Source organism: Euleptes europaea, chromosome 1 (assembly GCF_029931775.1).
Source record: "Euleptes europaea isolate rEulEur1 chromosome 1, rEulEur1.hap1, whole genome shotgun sequence".
Lineage (NCBI taxonomy): Eukaryota > Metazoa > Chordata > Lepidosauria > Squamata > Sphaerodactylidae > Euleptes > Euleptes europaea.
In genome coordinates, this window is record NC_079312.1 from 31,973,316 (window position 1) to 31,995,221 (window position 21,906).

Here is a 21,906-nt window from a genome sequence, read left to right on the forward strand (position 1 = left end):
CCTTTTCTACCTCCTAAGAATGACAGAATGATAAGAATTTCCACTCAGGTACCCTCACCCACGGTTTTGTCATGCATACCTGACATAGAGGTCCATTTCAACACTTAGGCACAATAGCCTGTAAGAAATGTATGTGCTTCTGTGGAATAACCACACATGGGTTAAAACATCAGATAGGGGATACTTTCCCTAAGTGAGAACACAATTTAAAGATCTATGCCTTCATCCTCCAAGATCTTCCCTTATTGTGGCTATCTGTGTATCGTCCAACATTGTGGCTTAACTTCTACAGATGCATGGACGAATTAGTCCCTGATGTGTTCTGGATCCAACTGACACACAGTTCTGCTAAAGGATCGTTTTTGGCATCGATTTCCCATCACAGCGATGTTCTGTTTTGGAAGAGGGCAGAAAGTTTATCTAGCTTCTGCTGGGCTGCTGTAAAACGCTGATAGGCTTGACGTGTGGGGCTCCATGGGTGGTTCAGGCCTGTGCCGCAGGAACGTTGAGTAGAAAGAGCAATATCAGCACCAGACAGGGGAATCTGTTGGAGTCGAAGGCAAAAGTCCATTCATGGAGGCTGCAGAAGCTGCAGTTCCGCCTCGAGCCTGCCATTAGCCCATCTTCTGGGGCACGCAGCCCTCTAGCTCCAGCACTTCAGGCCAGCCGTCATATTTGTTAGCATCCTTATCGTTCTTCAGGTACTGCAGAAGCAAAATGAGACACGGTTGTCACTTCTCCTTGGAACTTCTTGCTTGTTTCCCACTTGTCTTTCTGTCTCCCATTCCCTTCCCCAGATTCCTAGTTACATCAGCATGGAGGGTCGCCAGCCTCCAGGTGGAGCCTGGAGATCTCTCGGAATTACAACAGATCCCCGGACGACAGAGATCAGTTCCCCTGGAGAAAATGGATCCTTGCAGAGTAAACCCTCCAAAGCGTTATAACACTGCTAAGGTCCCTCCCCTCTCCAAACCCTCCCCTCCTAGGCTTGCCAACCTCCGGGTGCTAGCTGGAGATCTCCCACTATTACAACTGATCTCCAGCTGATAGAGATCAGTTCACCTGGAGAAAATGGCTGCTTTGGCAATTGGACTCTATATGGCACTGAAGCCCCTCTCCTCTCCAAGCCCCACCCTCCTCCGGCTCCCTCCCCAAAATCTCCAGGTATTTCCCAACCCGGAGCTGGCAACCCTATCCCCTCCCCAGGTAACTTCCTAACCTGGAGTTGTGCAACTTTAGCACGTACCCATGGAATAGTATTTAAATTTGCAGAAGAGGGAGGAAAGTCTTGATTTAACCAGATTCCTCCTCTCATTGCAAGTCTCCATGCTAGTGTTCTCCTGACCTCCAGGAATAAGATCTTGAGGCTGTGGCAAGAGGGGAAAGTGGGAATGTTTCACTCTGCAATGTCTGCAGATGGATACATGCTGCTCTGGATATAAATATATACAGGCGCACCATATGGAAGGCATTCTGCCTCAACGCACACTTTACAGCACGGGAAAGAAAGTGAGACATGTCCATTTTTGCGTTTTGAACAAGAAGTCACAGCAACGATGGCCACAAACTCCACAAAACAAGATGGTCTCCTCATGATAAACCTTTACGTGAAAGAGTTGGATTTATTGCTTTCAGGACTGGCGGCTTCTGGGTGACTTATTTCTTTTACCTTGTTAGCTGATAAAGGACTTGTGGTATCAGTGCAGAGTATATGTATGCCTTAGCAAGATTATAAAGGAATCTTTTCTATACTTTGTATTCTACTATCTATGCACTTGAATCATAGAATCATAGAGTTGGAAGGGACCACCAGGGTCATCAAGTCCAACCCCCTGCACAATGCAAGAAATTCAGAACCACCTCCCCCACACACACCCCCAGTGGCCCATGCTCCATGCCCAGAAGATGGCCAAGGTGCTCTCCCTCTCACGATCTGCCTAAGGTTATAGAATCAGCATTGCTGACAGATGACCATCTAGCCTCTGCTTAAAAACCTCCAGGGAGGGAGAGCTTACCACCTCCCAAGGAAGCCTGTTCCACTGAGGAACTGCTCTAACTGTTACAACGTTCTTCGTAATGTCTAGACGGAAACTCTTTTAATTTAATTTCAACCCATTGGTTCTGGTCTGACCTTCTGGGTGTTGGAATATCTATCGTGGAGATATTCCTGTATCCTGGAGATACCCTTTTATACCTAGAGAATTAGCAAGGTAGATCAGGATAGGAGACCCTTGTTTGTCCTTTCCTATCCAATGTATTTCAACAATAAATGTACTTTAGTTTGATTAGAGCAACCAACTGATGCTCCTTTTATTTTCACACACGCACACACGTGTAGCTTCTGCTGCTGCTAAGCTTAAGGCACTCTGCTAAATACAGGAATATCTCCACAACAGATATTCCAACATTGGGGCAACAGAAAACAACTTGGCACCATCCTCTATATGACAGCCCTTCAGGCACTTGAAGATGGTTATCATGTCCTCTCTCAGTCTTCTCCTCTTCTTCATTAATGTTAGTGGTTGGATATACAAAATTGTTTGTGGATTTTGTGGCCATCGTTGCTGTGACTTCTTGTTCATTGCTCTGTACAGCACGGGTATCAGCTTGACTTCATTTTTGTGTTTCAGCCACCGTTTCCACCAGTTCTTGCATTCTGGAGGGCAACTGTTGATAAGGGAAACCCACAAAAATTCTGGGACGGCATACAGAATAGGTGCAAAAAGACATTCCTTTGAATTGCAGCTGTGGTTGTCAAGAGGGTACCTGTTCGAACGGGCTTTTGCCTTTGAGTCCTTTCCCGCCAATGAATACCCAGTTGTCCCTAAACCCCAGCTTGGTCGCGTAGCTACTTCCAAGGTCAGTCAACAATTTCCGTGCGTCGTCGTTCATCCTACCAGACAGAAAAGCTTTAAAGACATGTGGGGATCTCTAAGGGAGGACAATACAAGAGACTCCCGGGTGCATCCTGAAAGGAGCTGGTTTCCCCTCCTCTGGAAAGATACAACAGTCATCATTATGCCACACAACGTCTGAAAATAAAGGATGACTTGGTGGGTCAAAGAAGGTTCAATGAAATACTTTTACTTTACTCACTTTGAGCCTGGGTCATCGTAAGAAGCAATCAGCACAAGGGAGCCTTCGTTGATTCCCTCCAGGAACTTCACTAAATCTTTAATGTCTAAAAAACAAACCAAAAGAAACGACTGGCATTTTTCTGTTATCCTCCTTATTCTGCCATCTAGTGGTCACATTAATGAATGCAGCTTCTGGACCCACTGAGTGTGCAGACTTGTGTCTCAAGGTAAGTGTCGCATTACCAAGGAAAAGAAAATGGGATCCCCCATCAGCCCAGTTCATTAAAACATCACATATAAGATCCAAAGAGATTAAAAAACAACAACACTACAGAAAGGGAGATAAAGCCCTACACTGCAAAAAGTGCAACAAAGAGGTCTATAAGGTAGGGTTGCCAACCTCCAGGTACTAGCTGAAGTCCCTCCCCTCCCCAAACCCCGCCCTCCTCAGGCTCCACCCCAAAAACCTCCCGCCGGTGGAGAAGAGGGACCCGGCAACCCTACTTTAAGGTGAGTCTTTAAGGTGTCCTAAAACTGCAGTTTATTTTTGCTGCAACAGACTAACACGTCTGCAAAAACAAAGTATCCTATGCAATGATTATGTGTACAAAGGCTGTCATATTATAATCACACAATAATTAGGAGCCCGTCAGGCCAAGCGTGACTATGGTGGCACATTAACAACCTGTGAAAAAGGGGAAGGGGGAGGAGTAAGAGAAGAGAACTAACCCTCTCTACCAGTTTACAGAAGTTTCCCTGCCTTTGCTTATGGAAGCATTAAGTACACATGAACGCATGGAGCTGCCTTCTCCTGAATTAGACCCTGGGTCCATCAAAGCCAGTATTGTCTGCTCAGACTGGCGGCGGCTCTCCAGGGTCTCAAGCGGGGGTCTTTCACATCACCTACCTGCCTAGTCCCTTTAATTAAGATGCCAGGGATTGAACCTGGGGCCTTCTGCATGCCAAGCAGATGCTCTACCACTGAGCCACAGCCCCCGCCCCCCCAGGTATGCTGTCCTCACTCAGCACTTTGCAAACTGGGCCCAGGTTCTTTTATCTTCACTAGTCCCAATGCTGTAAATCCTACAGTGTGCAGCATGACTTCTAGTACTGGACTTAGAGAAGAGGAATATTAAACAAAATAAATTTTAATTGGGGGGGAAGCATAAGGATAAAAGCCTACCCGTATACAAAATTTGGCAGGTTGTTTCAGTATGAGAACTGATCTAGGCTGGCAACACCAGCCCGTGTTCTATGGGAAATCCAGGACTACGTGTGGAATAGTGCTGTGTAATTAAGAAACTGACCTACCTCCAGCATACATATCAAAGGTAGCCATCTTGATGAGGTGACCATTAGTTCCTAGATGGTGAATGGAAACACAACAATATTTTTAAAGGACCAAATGTACACACACACACACACACACACAAACACACTTTGCTTAGCTGGTCTTTCCTGGCTATTTGGAAAATGTAAGAAAATAACTTGAAATGTGAGGTAACAAGTACTAGGATTGCATTTTATATGTTGAGATATGATTTTAGGTTGATTGATTAATTAATTTGGTATGACTTGTGGGCTGTAATAAAGAATGAGTGGCTAATTAATCAGTGTACCAGTGTTCCACCCCCCACTTGCCTGCTCCTTCGTTCCTGTTTGCATAGCCATTAGCTGTTGTTTTGCATGGTTCTGAAATGGACTCAGTTACCGTTATTGATGACTAAATCTATAGGACGTATAGCTGATTGACAAGTATGGGTCCTTGGTAGAAATAGACTTTAAGGTAAAGAGGCAACCATGTTGAATCTTGGAGATTCTTTTTATTGCTTATTCCAAGATATTAAAGGCAGGTTCCAAAGCATAAGACAGAAAATAACATAGTTTTTAGGCAGAGTCACACAACAGGCTATTTCAGAAATTTGCACAGAGTATAGTCAGGGGATTCTTCACAGCGGGGGCGGAGCAAACACCAAAGGTCGCGTTAAAGGGGCTCTTAAGTAATGCAAAGCAGGTATGCGCCGGCTTCGTAGTCGCTTCCTGAAGGACGGTTCAGCATGAAAAACTCAAAAAAATATGCGGGGCAATTCAGCCTGGAACTCGCTGCTAATTACCATGCATAAATGGCCATGGACTCTGTAGTGTGGATGTGTCCTTAGTATGGTTGACACACCGTTCTGGCAGGGGACCTCCCAGGGATGTAGCCTGTCCCCCACCCTTACTCAGTGTAGCAATTGTGAGAAAATGGGTGGGAGGTGGCATTGATCGATGCTGGGACATCACTTCCAGTTTTGGAATTTGATGCCATGAAACTCTAGGGATTTTCAAATCTCTATGGTAAAAACCACAGAGATCTGGAAATCCTTAGAGCCCTGTGAAATCATGTCCTGCTCCAAAACAAAAAAGAGATGTCCCAGCAGTAGGGTTGCCAACCTCCAGGTAATACCTGGTAATCTCCTGCTATTACAACTGATCTCCAGCAGACAGAGATCAGTTCCCCTGGAAAAAATGGCCGCTTTGGCAATTGGACTCTATTGCATTGAAGTCCCTCCCCTCCGCAAACCCCGCCCTCCTCAGGCTCCGCCCCAAAACCTCCCGCAGGTTGCCAAGAGGTACCTGGCAACCCTACCCAGTAGTCTGTCCCCCCCCCCATCTGAAGAAGTGAGCTCCGATGAAAGCTCCTGCTGAGACAAATGTCACGTTTTTTTCTAATTTTATTCTCCCTCTTGCCAAGGCTCTAGGTAGTCAGGAGATCAGTTCAAATTCTGCGAGAACTTCAGACCCCTCCTTGAGGTTGTAACCCTAGCAGCTGCCACCCTTGGCTTGTTTGTTGTTCCTTTTTTGCAAAATGCACACGGAAATAAACTGTTCTGGCCTCTTTACGCCCCGAACAGCATCAGTTTCCACTCCACTTTGCCAGATGCTAAACCTTTTTCTCAAGGTTAATGGTCTTATCTTGAAGTTTTATGATAACAGGGGATTGGTTCCTGTTTATTGTGCGGGCATGGCAGGATACGAGTCCAGTAATGTTTCAACTGGCAATTTATGCATGCCTGGTGCTAGCAGCTCAGAGCGGATCACAGATGGAAAGCAAACCACCCTCTCCAGAACACCTGGGAAAACGAATCAGTTTCCGGAGCCAAAATTCAGCCGTTCTTAATTGCAAACAAGAGAGGACTTGGCTCCAGAAACATTTCTTGGCTCCCCCCTGGGTTGCCAACCTCCAGGTACTAGCTGGAGATCTCAAGAAAATGCCGCTTTTGCAATTGGACTCTATGGCATTGAAGTCCCCCCCCTTCCCAAACCCTGCCCTCCTCAGGCTCTGCCCTGAAAATCTCCAGGCATTTCCCTACCCAGAGCTGGCAACCCTACCATAGCCCCTCCTCAGTGAGGAAACATGAACAGACGCAGCTTCCCCATGGTGCATGAAGGGGGAGGAAGGTGTTGGTAGCTTTCCCATGATGTGGAGGGTAGAAGGAATAGGGTTGCCAGCTCCAGGTTGGGAAATACCTGAAGATTTAGGGGGTGGAGCCTGAGGAGGGCAGGGTTTGGGGAGGGGTGGGACTTCAATGCCATAGAGTCCAATTGCCAAAGCTGCCATTTTTTCCAGGGGAACTGATCTCAGTCACCTGGAGATCAGTTGTAATAGCGGCAGATCTCCAACCACTACCTGGAGGTTAGCAACCCTAAGCCAAGGAGACCTCATTTTTTTAATATGCAGGGAGCATCAATTGCAGGACACTTTGCTAGGAACTGCCGACATTTTGTGATTGTCCCCAGTCCCCATGGTAGTAGGGTTGCCAGGTCCCTCTTTGCCACCGGTGGGAGGTTTTGGGGGTAGAGCCTGAGGAGGGTGAGGTTTGGGGAGGGGAGGGGCTTCAATGCTATAGAGTCCAATTGCCAAAGCGGCCATTTTCTCCAGGTGAACTGATCTCTATCAGCTGGAGATCAGTTGTAAGAGCAGGAGATCTTCAGCTACTACCTGGAGGTTGGCAACCCTACATGGTAGTCATTTTGCATTTAGCTGTGCCTCCCATGGCAGCCATCTTGTGGTGATGCTAACTACTTGTTCTCGAAATTCCAAAAGTGCCAATGGACACAATGCCACTTTTAAAGCGTATGTGTTGAAGATGTAACATTGGTTTTATCTTGTTATAATGTTCTTATGAGGCCAATGACGGAGCAATTTCTTATTTTTCATGGTGTATTACACGGAGATGGTCAAATACCTGATGCAAGTGGGACTCTCTATGTACTCAGAACAAGAGGAAATGCCAAAGAGGGAAGACTAGAAACCTCATGCTTGAGGGAAAGCTATCGCCGCCTTTGACAAACTCACCGTTGACAAGAGCAATGTTTAAACCCCGGTCGATGTTATTTTTGACAGCGCTCATAAATCTGAAAAGGGTGAAAAGGAGAAAGGAAAAGCCGAGTCAGCAAAGTCCAGTTACGTAGAGTGCCATAGCTGTTGGTGAATTAAAGCAGAATTGTGCCACAGCACACCATGCGTTTTGCACAGAACTTACACAATACCCTCAAGGCATATGGAAGGTCCGACGACATTAGCTGCGCCGCTGATGATCTTGAAAGCAAAGGTGTTCTCGGGGCAACTGTTTTCATTGCCGCACTTATTTCGGACTTTTGCTGCTTCTGAAAAGAGAGACCCCCCCCAAAAAAAATCCCCTACAGATCACACAAACAATTCCACGTTGTAAGCCTAGCCTAAGGGCACAGGTGCCAGGCTTTGCAGGGTTGGTTCCATGGCATTTGTGGGCCGCAGAGCGAGAGACTGTCGGTTGGGCCCTCTGCTTTTAGGGTTGCCAGGTCCCCCCTCACCACTGGCGGGAACTTCTTGCAGGCGTGGCTGGCAGGGGTGATCCGCACGCGTGATCCGATGACATTACTTCCTGGTTTACCCCTAGGGTTGCCAACCTCCAGGTACTGGAGAAAACAAAGGCTAAGTGCTGTGCGGATAATGGAAAAGATCCAAACAGCACTCACAAATATATAGAAATAAATTTATATAGAAATATCAGTCCAGCATAATACAATAAGGTTTATAAATATCCTGTAAATCAGGTAAGTCTATGTATATTGTCCATGATGGACTTTTTTATGCTTATTGGCAGCTGGAGTAAAGGAGTCTGAGGCAAAAGCCACGACGAGGGAATGTCAATCAGGACGTGTCGTCTTGATCTGGATCACGTTTCGCGTTGGCTTCATCAGCTACATGTATCCAAGCCTCAGACTCCTTTACTCCAGCTGCCAATAAGCATAAAAAAGTCCATCACGGACAATATACATAGACTTACCTGATTTACAGGATATTTATAAACCTTATTGTATTATGCTGGACTGATATTGAGAAATTTGTATGTGTATCTTTTAGTATAGGACTGTATTTTGTATATATACTCACTTTTTGCACCCTTGCACCTTATAAATTTATTTCTATATATTTGTGAGTGCTGTTTGGATCTTTTCCAACCTCCAGGTACTAGCTGGAGATTTCCTAATATTACAACTGATCTCCAGTTAGGGTTCACAACTGGCGGGAGGTTTTTGGGGAGGAGCCTGAGGAGGGCGTGGTTTGGGGAGGGGAGGGACTTCAATGCCATAGAGTCCATTTTTGCAGGTGAACTGATCTCTATCGGCTGGAGATCAGTTGTAATAGCAGGAAATCTCCAGCTAGTACCTGGAGGTTGGCAACCTTATCTCCAGCGGCTAGAGATCATTTCACCTGGAGAAAATGGCCGCTTTGGCAATTGGACTTTATGGTATTGAAGTCCCTCCCCTCCTCATACCCTGCCCTCTTCAGTCTCCACCCCAAAAACCTCCCGCCAGTGGTGAAGAGGGACCTGGAAACCCTATGTACCATGGAAGTGCCGGCAGGATGCTCTAGCACTGTCCTCCAAAAACTCTATGGAAACCATTGAGTTCTGGGGGAGAATGCTAGAGTGTCCCCATCACCATGTCGGCGCTTCCAGGGTAATCCTGGAAGTAAGATCCTTGTGCTGCATGCACCAATGGTTTCCCACCCTTCAGCAGGCCTGTTTCTGCCAGTCAACCAGCTGAGGGTCAGTGGGCAGCCCAGTTAATTGGCGGGCAATTGCCCACCATAACCGGGCAAATGGCAAGCCTATCTGCTTTCCCGCTGTGTCCCTTTTATGTTTTATGGTGGGCACACTCAGCTGGGGGACACATACCGGAGAGAGACTCTATGGCATTGAAGTCCCTCCCCTCCCCAAACCCCTCCTTCCTCAGGCTCTGCCCCAAAAACCTCCCACCGGTGGTGAAGAGGAATCTGGCAACCCCACTGTCAGACCTCACACTATGCTAGGTCCCCTGGTGGGAGAAAAAACAAACAAGAAACAGCAAGGTCACCAATATAGCTACATCACTTCCAGGTATAACCCAGAAGTGACAAAGGGTAGCTCTAGAAATCACCGTAAACTCTATGGCTTAGCCTGTCAACCGTCCCAGATGTTACGGGGGAGGGGGGGAAGGAGAATTACCTTGCTTCTGTTTCCCCCCTTTAAAACAAACTAGCAAACCTCAATACAGTGTACAGCACTGAAAAAGAGGAGTATTTTTAACAAATGAAAACAAAAGGCTGGTGGAGGGCATTCTGGGAATGGGAGAGGGCTGTTTCACTGGTGTTTGCAACTGATGGTGGCTCGTGAGGTTTTCTTGCTTCCCGTCTGGAAGCCAGTGGCGGTAATCCTCCTTACCGCTCGAGAAAGGGCGGGATAAAAAAATCAAATAAATAACTTTTGCGACCCCAATTCTCTTTAAAAAGGGGGCAGTGAACTGCATGCCCAACAGGCCATCCCGAATTCTTAGGAGATTTCTTCCTCTGGTGCGAATTTGGCTACCATTTTGGTTGCTGTGGCAACAAGACCCCAGAAACGAGGGCAGTCACAAGAAGGGAGTGCCTCCTGAACACCATCTGTACCCCATTGGCACATGTGTCAATAAAGCAAAGGCTAGAAAAATCCCATAGGTCTCCAGTGCTCTCTCCTCCAATGGGAACCACCCCATGTACTACTGCCCCTGGGACTTCTCACCATCTCGAGATGTGGGGGTGCACAACAATATTATGAAATATAATCAGGATACTCACTAGTTGGCACATCATTGGACCCTGTGTAGGTAAAAGGAAACAAAAGAAGTGTGAAGTAAGGTGTAGGCATCCAGATGTCAACTAATAATAAAAAAAGAACCACAAATACTCCTTTTTCATTAATATAACCAAGCTGTAATTAATAACATTTGGAAACCTCTGGTATTCTGGCACTTGGCTGAATGTTCAAGAAGGCCAGAAGGAGAAGGGAGAGTAAGGAGTGTAACTCAGCAAGGACGTAACTGATGGGGATATTTGCCATTCGGCATAGTTACGCACAGATGCTGTCACCTCACCAAAGAGGAGTGCATCAATAGGTCCGTCTGTCCTTGCATTATACTTATACCAGTCCTATTGCTGGCTTTGGTTCCATGTAAGCAAGAAGCTCCTGTTTGCCTGGTATTCTGGTCTCTGCTTATATAGAACTGGGTGGTGGCTCTTGAACCTGTGTCCACACCCACCCTTCCATGCTTAGTATGGAGAAGGCCCCAGGTGCCTGCTAAACACGGTGCTTGCTTGAGGGCAATATATTTATTATTTGAGTTGCTCAGCAACGTTAAGTACTTTCCTTGGGTTATCAAATGCTTCCCTATGCCCTCTACAAGTAGGGCTGCCAGGTCCCTCTTCGTCACCGGCGGGAGGTTTTTGGGGGCGGAGCCTGAGGAGGGAGGGGTTTGGGGATGGAGGGACTTCAATGCCATAGAGCCCAATTGCCAACACGGCCATTTTCTCCAGGTGAACTGATCTCCATTGGCTGGAGATCAGTTGTAATAGCAGGAAATCTCCAGCTAGTACCTGGAGGTTGGCAACCCTATCTACAAGTGTGTTTGCCTATAAAACAGGGACAATTGCTGCAATTGGTCTGAACTTTGGCAGGGCGGGGAGGCATCCCTGAAGATTGCATCGAGGGTTGCCAGGTCCCTCTTTGTAACTGGTGGGAGGTTTTTGGGGGAGGAGCTTGAAGAGGGCAGGGTTTGGGGAGGGGAGGGACTTCAATGCCATAGAGTCCTATTGCCAAAGCAACCATTTTCTCCAGGTGAACTGATCTCTATTGGCTGGAGATCAGTTGTAATAGCAGGAGATCTCCAGGTAGTACCTGGAGGTTAGCTACCCTAATTGCATCTCAATGTAGATGAACAGGAGTATGAACCTGAGATAGCATGGCTGACGTTGCTGGGGCGAGTCCATACTACTGTTAAGTAGTTTATCATTGCTAATCTAAAACAACTTCTCACCCACAATAACAAACCAAGGTACCAACTTTGCTCTCATATAGATCCTTGCAACACCATCACAGGGCCCAGCAATGTCAGCCATACTATCTCAGGTTCATACTCCTGTTCATCTTCTAATATGATTTATGCCATCTCATGCCAGCAATGCCCTTCCACCCTCAACATTGGACAAACGGGCCAGTCCCTGCAACAAAGATTGAATGGACATAAGTCTGACATCAGAAACCACAGCATTCAGAAACCAACGGGGAATAATTTTAACTTTCCAGGACATTCAGTTGCTGGTTTAAGAGTAGCAGTTCTCTTACAAAGGGATTTCAAAGGGATATTAGAAAGAAAGACCGCTGAATTACAACTAATAATGAAGCTCAAGACTATGCATTCTCCTGGACTTACTAGAGATCTGGGATTCCTGTCTCATTACCAATAATGATTTCTCCACACCTATAACCTCTCTGTGTATCACACATAATCCTATCACACCTGCTAATGTCATTTACTTGCTTTTGACATTTACATTGCCATTGTGTGTCTAATTCACTCATCTCTACTTAAGGATAGATGGACACACATTCTAGCTGTATCTGAAGAAGTGAGCTGTGGCTCACAAAAGCTGATACCCTGCCAGAAATGTTAGTCTTTAAGGTGCTACTGGACTCTTGCCCTTTTCTACTGTGCAGATCTTAATATGGGAATTGACCAAATATCAGTCCTTTTCCTCTAGATGTTTTCTCATGGGTATAGCTAGGAAAGCTTAGCAGGCAAATTAACTGGGTTGGGGAGGGGATAGGGTTGCCAGCCTCCAGGTGGTGGCTGGAGATCTCCCGCTATTACAACTGATCTCCAGCCGATAGATCTGCTTTGGCTGCTTTGGCCATTAGACTCTATGGCACTGAAGTCTCTCCCCTCTCCAAACCCCACCCTCCTCAGTCTCTGCCCCCAAAATCTCCAGGTATTTCCCAACCCGGAGCTGGCAACCCTAGGAGAGGAGAAAAGAAAAACACAATCACAACTTACCCAACCAGCTCCTCAGGTTGACTGATTTCACACTCCCATGGCGGAAATAGGCGGTGGCAAAGAACCAGGTGGTGACTAAAGTGAAGAGTAAGGCCAGGCCCCGCAGAAAGCCTGCAACAGAATGAATGAATGTGGAACCAGGGAAAAGCCGGTGAGACAGAAATACTCTAGATAGCAATACAGTAAGACAATGCTTGGTGTAGGGATTAATGAAAAGCAAGAGCCCAAACCTTGTTCTGCAATTTAACCAAATTCCTGTACATTTCCTTAAAAAAACAACACCATCTTTTTAAGAACATAAGAAGAGCTCTGTTGGACCAGCCCAATGGTCTATCTAATCCAGACTGCTGTTCCACACAGCGGCCAATAAGTTGCCCTGCAGAAACAGGGCACAGAGGCCAAGGCTCATCAATTGTCTCCCAGCAATGGTATGAAAAGGTCGGCTTCCTTAGCAGGCAGAGGCCCCTGTCAATCACCATGGCTAGTAGCCATTGAGGGCCTCTCCTCCATATATCTGTCTAATCCCCTCTCTATGCCTGTGGCCATCACTATGGGCACTGGCAGTGAATTCCACAGTTTAAATTACTTTTTGAGTACAGAAATATTTTCTTTTGTCTGTCCTGTACCTATTTCCCAACAATTACAAGTTACAGTATACAAATTACGGTATTATGGGCGAACGGGAAAAAGCTTCTTCAATCCAAGTGCATAATTTTATAAACCTCTATCATGATATCTCATCTTGGCCATCTTTTTATTAAAGTCCTAGACTCTCCAGCTACGGTTCCCAGGCCTGGCATGGCAATTAGAGGGAGACCGGGTAAGGAGAGGTCATGGGAGGCAGCGGGCAGTGCCAGTGTGATCTTCTGGAGGAAATCTGAAGGTGACATCAGTCCTCTCTAGGTATCGCCAGAAACTCTATGGTTTTATCATAGAGTTCCTGATGATTCCTAGAGAAGCATGATGGCACTTCCAGGTTTTTCTTGAAGTAATAACACAATGTCACCAATATTGATTTTGAAAATAATTTTCTTTCTTTCGCTAGCTGCTGGAGTGTTGGTAGGCAAGTCCCACTGGAGGTGAGAGATCTGCCGCCAGTGGGCACACGGAAAACCTCACTCTGACCTCCTGATAAATCTTCATTGCCCTTGTTTGTATTTTTCCAGCTCTGCAATATCCTTTTTGAGATATGGTCACCAGAACCGCACACAGTATTCCAAATGAGGCAAACCAAAGCTTTAATACAACAACATCACAAGATTGGCCATTTTAGTTTAAATCCCTTTCCTAATAATTCCTAGCATGGAGTCTGCATTTTTTCATTGCTGCTGCAGAGTGGGTTGATATTTTCATCAAACTTTCTACTACAACCCCAAAGATCACCAGTTTTAGGATGAAGCAGTTGAAACTTATTTATGTCCAAATTCTTATCTGTTTCCAAACATTACAGTTAGAGACATAGAGGGATGAGAAGGAAGAGGGGATCTGAGGCGTATACTTTTGATAACTGATTTAATGAATGTAATAAAAGATTTGAATAATTCTAGTCTGATGGCTAATTTTCAGGGCTCTGAAAAGACATTTCAGCAGTTGCAGAGCTCTCTCTCTCTCTCTCTCTCTCTCTCTCTCTCTCTCTCTCTCTCTCTCTCTCTGAGAGCCAGCGTGGTGTAGTGGTTAAGAGCAGTGGTTTGGAGAAGTGGACTCTGATCTGGAGAACAGGGTTTGATTCCCCACTCCTCCACATGAGCGGCGGAGGCGAATCTGGTGAACTGGATTTGTTTCCCCACTCCTCCCCATGAAGCCAGCTGGGTGACCTTGGGCTAGTCACAGGTCTCTTAGAGCTCTCTCATCCCCACCTACCCTCATAGGGTGTCTGTTGTGGGGTGGGGAAGGGAGGGTGAGTGTAAGCCAGTTTGAGTGGTAGAGAAAGTTGGCATGTAAAAACCAACTCTTCTTCTTCTTCCACCTCCTTCTCTCTCTCTCTCTTTCTTTCACACACACACACACACACACACACAACACCTGATGTATAACATTCCATTAATGTCTACATAAGGGATTATGTTTCTACATAAGGGATTAGGATGTTTATTTTTCCAGGCCATTGGTAACCCTTGTTGCCACACACAAACAAGAGTTGCCAATGGCCTGGAAAAATAAATATCCTAATCCCTTATGGAGAAACTTAATGGGAAGTTATATATCAAGTCTTGTTATTTATCTCCATGCTATGAAAAGTTTCAGCTGCCCATTTCCACACATTAGACCTATATTGAAGGGACATGATATTTTTTCTCCAGGACTATTGGCAACCCTAGCATACACATGTACACACACACCATAACAAGCTGCACTTATGGGCATTTTCTCTTCTACACCACTGGTAAAGGTACAGGAGACTTTTTGCATTTGGTCACTGTTCAAAGTTGTATGCAGTTGCATCCCAGAGGCCCACTGTATGCCCTCATGCATCTGGGCTAGGGTTGCCAGGTCCCTCTTAGCCACTAGTGGGAGATTTTTGGGGCGGAGCCTGAGGAGGGCGGGGTTTGGGGAGGGGCTTCAATGCCACAGAGTTCAATTGCCAAAGCGGCCATTTTTCTCCAGGTGATCTGATATCTATCGGCTGGAGATCAGTTGAATTAGCAGGAGATCTCCTGCTACTACCTGGCAGTTGGCAACCCTAATCTGGGCTAGGGTTGTCAGGTCCCTCTTTGTCATCGGCGGGAGGTTTTGGGGGCAGAGCCTGAGGAGGGTGTTGTTTGGGGAGGGGAGGGACTTCAATGCCATAGAGTCCAATTGCCAAAGCAGCCAGGAGAACTGACCTCTATTAGCTGGAGATCAGTTGTAATAGCAGGAGAGCTCCAGCTAGTACCTGGAGGTTGGCAACCCTAATCAGGGCTCAAAGAGCAACCAGGGAAGTTGACATTAAATACTGAATAACATAGTGGCTGGTTGTATTGTAAGGTTGCTTACTGCCTGGAAGGGAAAAAAATGTGCTGTCCCTATCACAGAGGCCTGTTTACCAGGTGATGTTATTGACCCACGTGCCATGAAAAACGTCAGCTTTCCACAGATGAAGTCTCTGTTACAGTGAACGGGACATGTTCCTCCAGGACTGTTGGCAACCCTAAAATGACAGCTAAACTGTGTGCCATTGGAGTATGCCATACATGACTGGAATCCCCCTTGGCCGTTAAAAAAATGGAGATGGAGAGAGGGGTGCAGTATAAAGAGGAAAACTTTTCCTTGATCATCTGTGTACTCCACCGTGAGATGCTTGAAAGAAGGGTAGGGTTTAAGAAAAGGATGGATAAATAAGAGAGGCCCAGCAGCCCTTTTCTCCAGATGAACTGATCTCTATCATCTGGAGATCAGTTGTAATAGCAGGAGATCTCCAGGTAGTACCTGGAGGCTGGCAACCACACTAATCATTCCCCATACTATTCACCCCACCAGTAAAGATCTGCCTCTCATGCTCTGCTCTCTCTGCTTTCAGAGGTGAGGCGTGTGGTGACTCTCTGTCAGCAATGCTGATTCTATAACCTTAAGCAGATGATGAGAGGGAACGCATCTTAATCATCTTCTGGGCATGTAGTGGGGGTCACTGGGGGTGTGTGGGGGAGGTGGTTGTGAATTTCCTGCATTGTGCAGGGGGTTGGACTAGATGACCCTGGTGGACCCTTCCAACTCTGTGATTCTATGACTAAAGACAGAGCATTTTCTGTGGTGGCACCTCGCCTATGATTATGAAATGTCACCCCCCTTGAGGCTCGCCTGATGCCTACTTCACTTTCTTTTAAGCACTGGCCAAACCATATCTTTTTTACCCAGGCTTTTAATGAGAGGTTGCCTCATTTCAGCTTTTAAAACGGCCTGCTTCTGTTTTAGGCATATTTACGAGGTTTATGTCCAATGCCTTGTTTTTTTAATGGCTGGTTTTCATATGGTTACCTTGTTTTATTTGTAAACCACCTAGAGCAGGATGCTGAAGAGGTGGCATAGACATATCCTGAATAAACAAAGTAGTTGGTGGGGGGGGAAAACGGAGTGGGATAAAAAACAGCTGCCTCTTCTCCCAATTCAGCAACAGATTTAATGGCAAAGGCGGGCATCTTTCCTTATGTCTAAATCCACTGCCCATTTCTTCTTTAAATAATCAGGTCTTTCAGTGACGCTGTGAGAGACAGCGTACTTGACCCGTACATAAAGAGGGTTGTCTTACTGGTGAGGCAGCTTTCAAGCTGAATGAATCAGTGTGTCTTTATGAGGAAATATCAGCTCCAAAGCTGTTTACTACTGGGCCAAACTAGTTGCCACACCCCAGGCAATTCTCAAGGTCCTTGTAACTTCATTGGCCCAAATGAACGAGTAGCTGCTAAGGGAAAGGAGGGGATTTACTGCTTCAGGGCTTGTCGGAGCATGATGTTCTTTTTTCCAGGCATAGACGAAATCTGATTGAAGGAAAGATTTATATGCTAACTGCTTATTGTGGAAACATAAAGAGACCACTCCCTACCCAGGCAAGAGGTAACCATTTGCCCACAAAAGCGTCATTTTTTGGATTTCCCATGGTAGACAACAAAAAAGGGGGAAAGAACTCAACTAGAAAAGTACAGGGGGCCTCGAAATCTATAACAAAATAATTATATTTCTTAATCCCCGTGGCAGCCCAAATGAACCTTGGAAACAATGAAAATATACATTCCAGACATGGAAGTCTGCAGCAGAAAAATAAAATAAAAGGAATGTTATCTCACTGCAAAAGCTGCCAGAATTTCCAGATTTGGCCAGAAACTGAAGAAGCATGACGCGAAATGGGGAATAATACCGGAATCCCATTTTTCCTGGCTTTTGGATTCATGAAGACTTATCCACATTCATGATAAGACTATTCTCATTCACAGTGTCTTTATTCTCTTGGATGTCACATTTTGTACTATTACTGTTTTGACATTGTGTTTTGGAAAGTTTGTGCGTTGCTTGTATTATTTACATTGCCTTGCATCCTTGCATTGTTCTCATAAATGATTTAGCAACTATTTCATTGGATATAACTTGATGTTTATATATGCCATTAGTGCCTTTTTTTTAGTAACCTCCAGGTACTAGCTGGAGATCTCCTACTATTATGACTGATCTCCAGCCGACAGAGCACTTCACCTGGAGAAAATGGCCACTTTGGCAATTGGACTCTGGCATGGAAGTCCCTCCCCTCCCCAAACCCTGTTCTCCTCAGTCTCCACCCCAAAAACCTCCCACCGGTAGTGAAGAGGGACCTGGCAACCCTGGGGAAGGGTGCTACAAAGAGTCCAGGTTAAAACAAACAAAATGGATATGTATATACATCATAAGATATTTATGTATATACATCATAAGAGCTGATATTTCCTCATAAAGACCCACTGATTCATTCAACTTGAAAGCTGCCTCACCAATGAGACAAACCTCTCTTTGTATGGGTCAAGTAAGCCGTCTCTTAGCAGCCACTATCCTTGCTGGATAAGACCAAAGATCCATGTACTTCAAATTCAGCCTCTGTTTTCCACAGGGACCAAAGCTTCAAGGAAATCCGCCAACAATAGACTCCCCTCCCCACCACTGTTGCTTTTCCCATGGACTGGTATTCAGACATACACTGGTTCTGAACCTGGAATTTCTGTTGGGCCATCACAACTAACTGCTAGCGTGGTGTAGCGGTTAAGAGCGGTGGTTTGGAGTGGTGGACTCTGATCTGGAGAACCGGGTTTGATTCCCCACTCCTCCACAGGAGCGGCGGAGGCTAATCTGGTGAACTTCCTTGGTTAGGGTTTCCAGGCCAGGCCTGGCAACCAGTGGAAGAGTGGGGGTGAGGATAGGGCAACAGCATGATGTCACTTCCAGGAAAACCCAGAATTGATGTCAAGCCTCTCTAGGAATTGGCCTAAGCAAATTATATATTGTGTGGAGAACTTTCTTTTTGGTTCTTGTAGGTTATCCGGGCTGTGTGACCGTGGTCTTGGTATTTTCTTTCCTGATGTTTCGCCAGCAGCTGTGGCAGGCATCTTCAGAGGAGTAACACTGAAGGACAGTGTCTCTCAGTGTCAATCTTGACACTGAGAGACCCTGTCCTTCAGTGTTACTCCTCTGAAGATGCCTGTCACAGCTGCTGGCGAAACGTCAGGAAAGAAAATACCAAGACCACGGTCACACAGCCCGGATAACCTACAAGAACCAATGAACTCTGACCGTGAAAGCCTTCGACAACATAACTTTCTTTTTGTTTTCTACCTTGAATCTGCTGTCCAACACTTTCACTGGATTACCTCAAGTAGTAATATTTTTTGGGTCGGGGGGAGATTCTCTCTATCTTAACAACACTATCTTGATGACAAACCAGTGGTTTTCTGGTTGAAACATTTTATATAACACAATAGATCATCAGTGCAATGTGATTCCATAAAAGCTCAAGAAGCAATTCATTAAAAAGGGATACAATTGGCAGCAGAATTCAGCTGTACAAGAATCCCATTTTCTAGAAAAGGCAGGATTCTAGACCTTATGGCTGTTGCAAAAATATGTTTGAAAGGTGTGGGCAACACCAGGTGAAATCTTATAAGGCAAATAGGTGTCTGAACAATAGAGTTGCCAACCTCCAGGTAAAAGCTAGATCTCCTGCTATTACAACTGTTCTCCAGCTGATAGAGATCAGTTCACCTGGAGAAAATGGCCTCTTTGGCAATTGGACTCTATGGCGTTGAAGGCCCTCCCCTCCCCAAACCCTGTCCTCCTCAGGCTCCGCCCCCAAACCTCCCAGTGGCAAAGAGGGACCTGGCAATCCTACTGAACAAGTGGTTTGCAGTTGTGTTCTGCAAAGCTTCTTGAAATTACTTGGGAAGGGTTGCAAAAGTGGTATGCATTATCATTGCAAAATCTGAACAATTATAAAACAGTTAAAAGGCAATAGAATTCTGGAGAATAAGTCAAAATCAGGCACTTCCAGGAAAAAAAAACCCAGGAAGTTATATTGGTCCTTTCTAGGAATTGCTGAAAACTGTACAGTGTGACATCACTTATAGGGTTTTCCCTGGAACTGACATCACACTGTTGCTGATGGCTGCCCCCAATGTCCTTGACGCACATAGTCTGTCTTGGATGGAAAACTTTATTCCTCTATCCCCACATCTAATTAGGTTGAAAAGGAAGCTCCTCAGGCTGCAGGAGAATGTATATCATGGTTTGCTTGGCTTGGAGTTCAGTGTCAAGACTGACAATTGACAGATCCTTGCAGGCTCTACAAAAGATGCTGAGTCTTGTATCCACTCCTTGGACAGGAATGTTGGCTATCTTGTTTAAGTATAGGATTGGCTAGCAATGCACCATTTGATACTTTTCTTACGATTTCTGCCTGTACCTCTCTGCCTGCACTTCCCAATTATCTGTGCTTTTACAGATTTCATGCGTAGCCGTTAAAAGCCTGTTACCTTCATAATCTTTGAGTGTGAAATGATTGAGTAGAATCTCATCCACATTTTTCTTTTTATCCAGGCTGCTGATCACATGATGAATAAGGGCCAAACTAGACATGATGTTTGTCATGTGTTCTCCATGGGGATTGGCACCCATATGCTAGCTGCCAGTCACCAGTCCCTCTAAAAGCCCCTCAGGGCCCCAATTCTGGGCAGGACTGCAGCATAGGGGAAGGGAAGCCCTTGCCTCCCCTATGCAGCTGTCCTAACTCAAAAGGGTGCCAGGGGCAAATAACACTCCTGGCAGCATTTGAGGGTCATGTAAATTGTGCAGGGTGGAGGTAGGAGCCCATCCTTCCCCACACACCTCAGCCCTGAAAAGAATCAGGCCCCTGGGCACTTTTAGAGGGCGTTCTCACTGTGGACTGGCAACTGGTATAGGGCTGCCAGTCTCTGTGGAGAACACGTCACAAACGTCAGGTCTAGTTTGGCCCTAAGGAGGGCTCTGACAGATACAGACAGAAAGAAGGGAGGGAGGACCGCTCACAGGTCTTCATTTCTCTCTCGTACACACACACAAACACCGCACTCCTGGTGTTCAAGAGAACCAGGGGGAAACATAACAAATGGAAGGGGGAATTATTTTCATGGTGGTGGCTTAACTCCCAAAGGACCAATCTCAGGGGAAAGGGTGGAGAAACACAACCATCCCCCTTGGTTCTCATCATACCTTGGCTCAGGGAGGCTGGGATACCATTGGACTGCTGTGACAAAGCCCTCAGATATCCTTCAGCCTCTGCTATCACTTAGTGATACCTAATAATGTTGTGTGGCCTCCCTTTCCTTACGCTCAGTGGTGGAAGACTCTTCCTGTGTGCCATTCCTCTTTGCAAGCTGTCCCTGAGGATTTTCATGCATGTGTCCCATTAGATAGGATTTGGGCATGTCCTTATGCCCTTCGATTTGGGGGCTGGGTACCTATGGAGTGATTCCAGCACCCCCCTGCAATCAGCCAGAACGGATCCCTCGTTGATTGACAGTTGGCAATGCAGGACCGGAGGGTAGGGTTGCCAGGACCGGAGGGTTGGGAAATACCAGAAGATTTTGGGGTGGAGCCTAACGAAGGTGGGGTTTGGGGAGGGACTTCAATAGGGTAAAATGCCATAGAGTTCCCTTTCCAAAGTGGCCATTTTCTCCAGGTGAACTAATCTATGTCGCCTGGAGATTAGTTGTAATCCCAGGAGATCTCCAGCCAGTACCTGGACGATGCCAACCCTACTGGAGGGGTTTGAAAACTCATACCAAGAAGAGGGATTAAATAGCCGTAAGAAGCACCAAGGGAAGCAAACAGAGGCTGCACAGCCTTGAACTTTCAGTTGCTACCGGAAGGCTGCCACTCATGGATCAGGAGGACAGTGCAGGTGGAAAAGCTACTTCCCCTGCATCCCTATGGTGCTTGACCGCATTCGCCAGGCACTGGTTACCCTGTACATGCTGGGGTACAACAGGAAAGCCATCCAGACAGCAGAGTGGGAAGAGGGGGTCAGAATGGATGTCCAAGAGCATTTACAGAGCAATTCTTATGCATTTCTTCCAGTCTAATCCCATGGATTTCTCTGATAAAGACCTCTTTTCATCTTTTTCTTACCTGTCACTCGCATCCTTCGGCTCTAGGGCAGTGAACAAAATTGCAGAGGTTTCTCAAAGGTGAGTAGATGACCTGAGGAAAAATTAAAAAAGTGAAAGATGTTACGTGAAAGAAAAAGGATAGCGTAAGGAAAACTGAATGTGTTCACTGCATGGGCAGGGGAAGGAGGCAGCAAAGGGGCTCTCTGGCTTTTGTGTCTAGACATTTTGGGGCTAGACTGTTAGACTGATATATCGGGCAAATTCTGATGGGTGTTACTAATGAACAACAGTCTCCATTCCTCACCCATTGTTCAAAGATGCTTTAAAGGTAAAGGTCCCCTGTGCAAGCACCAGGTCATTCCTGACCCATGGGGTGACGT

General features: G+C 46.1%; 1 protein-coding gene across 1 annotated transcript; it reads right to left on the minus strand.

Annotated features, from left to right (window-relative positions):
- Window positions 1–614: 614 nt before the first annotated feature.
- On the minus strand, window positions 615–21,558 carry FAM3D (FAM3 metabolism regulating signaling molecule D). The gene is made up of 9 exons (XM_056865171.1): window positions 21,546–21,558; window positions 12,453–12,563; window positions 10,201–10,221; window positions 7,604–7,727; window positions 7,417–7,475; window positions 4,389–4,439; window positions 3,097–3,181; window positions 2,767–2,893; window positions 615–704 (listed from the first exon to the last, which is right to left on the minus strand). Exons 1-9 carry the CDS (start codon window positions 21,556–21,558, stop codon window positions 615–617), a joined length of 681 nt encoding a protein of 226 aa, XP_056721149.1.
- Between the last annotated feature and the right edge of the window lie 348 nt (window positions 21,559–21,906).

What these genes read in the sequence shown, in the direction of transcription:
- FAM3D (XM_056865171.1), bottom strand. An exon ending in GTCCAATGATGTGCCAACTA is followed by an intron (nt 7,728 to 10,200) that starts GTGAGTATCCTG and finishes CTCTCTTTTCAG; the next exon opens with AAGCAGCAAAAGTCCGAAAT. An exon ending in AAACATTGCTCTTGTCAACG is followed by an intron (nt 4,440 to 7,416) that starts GTGAGTTTGTCA and finishes TTCACCATCTAG; the next exon opens with GAACTAATGGTCACCTCATC.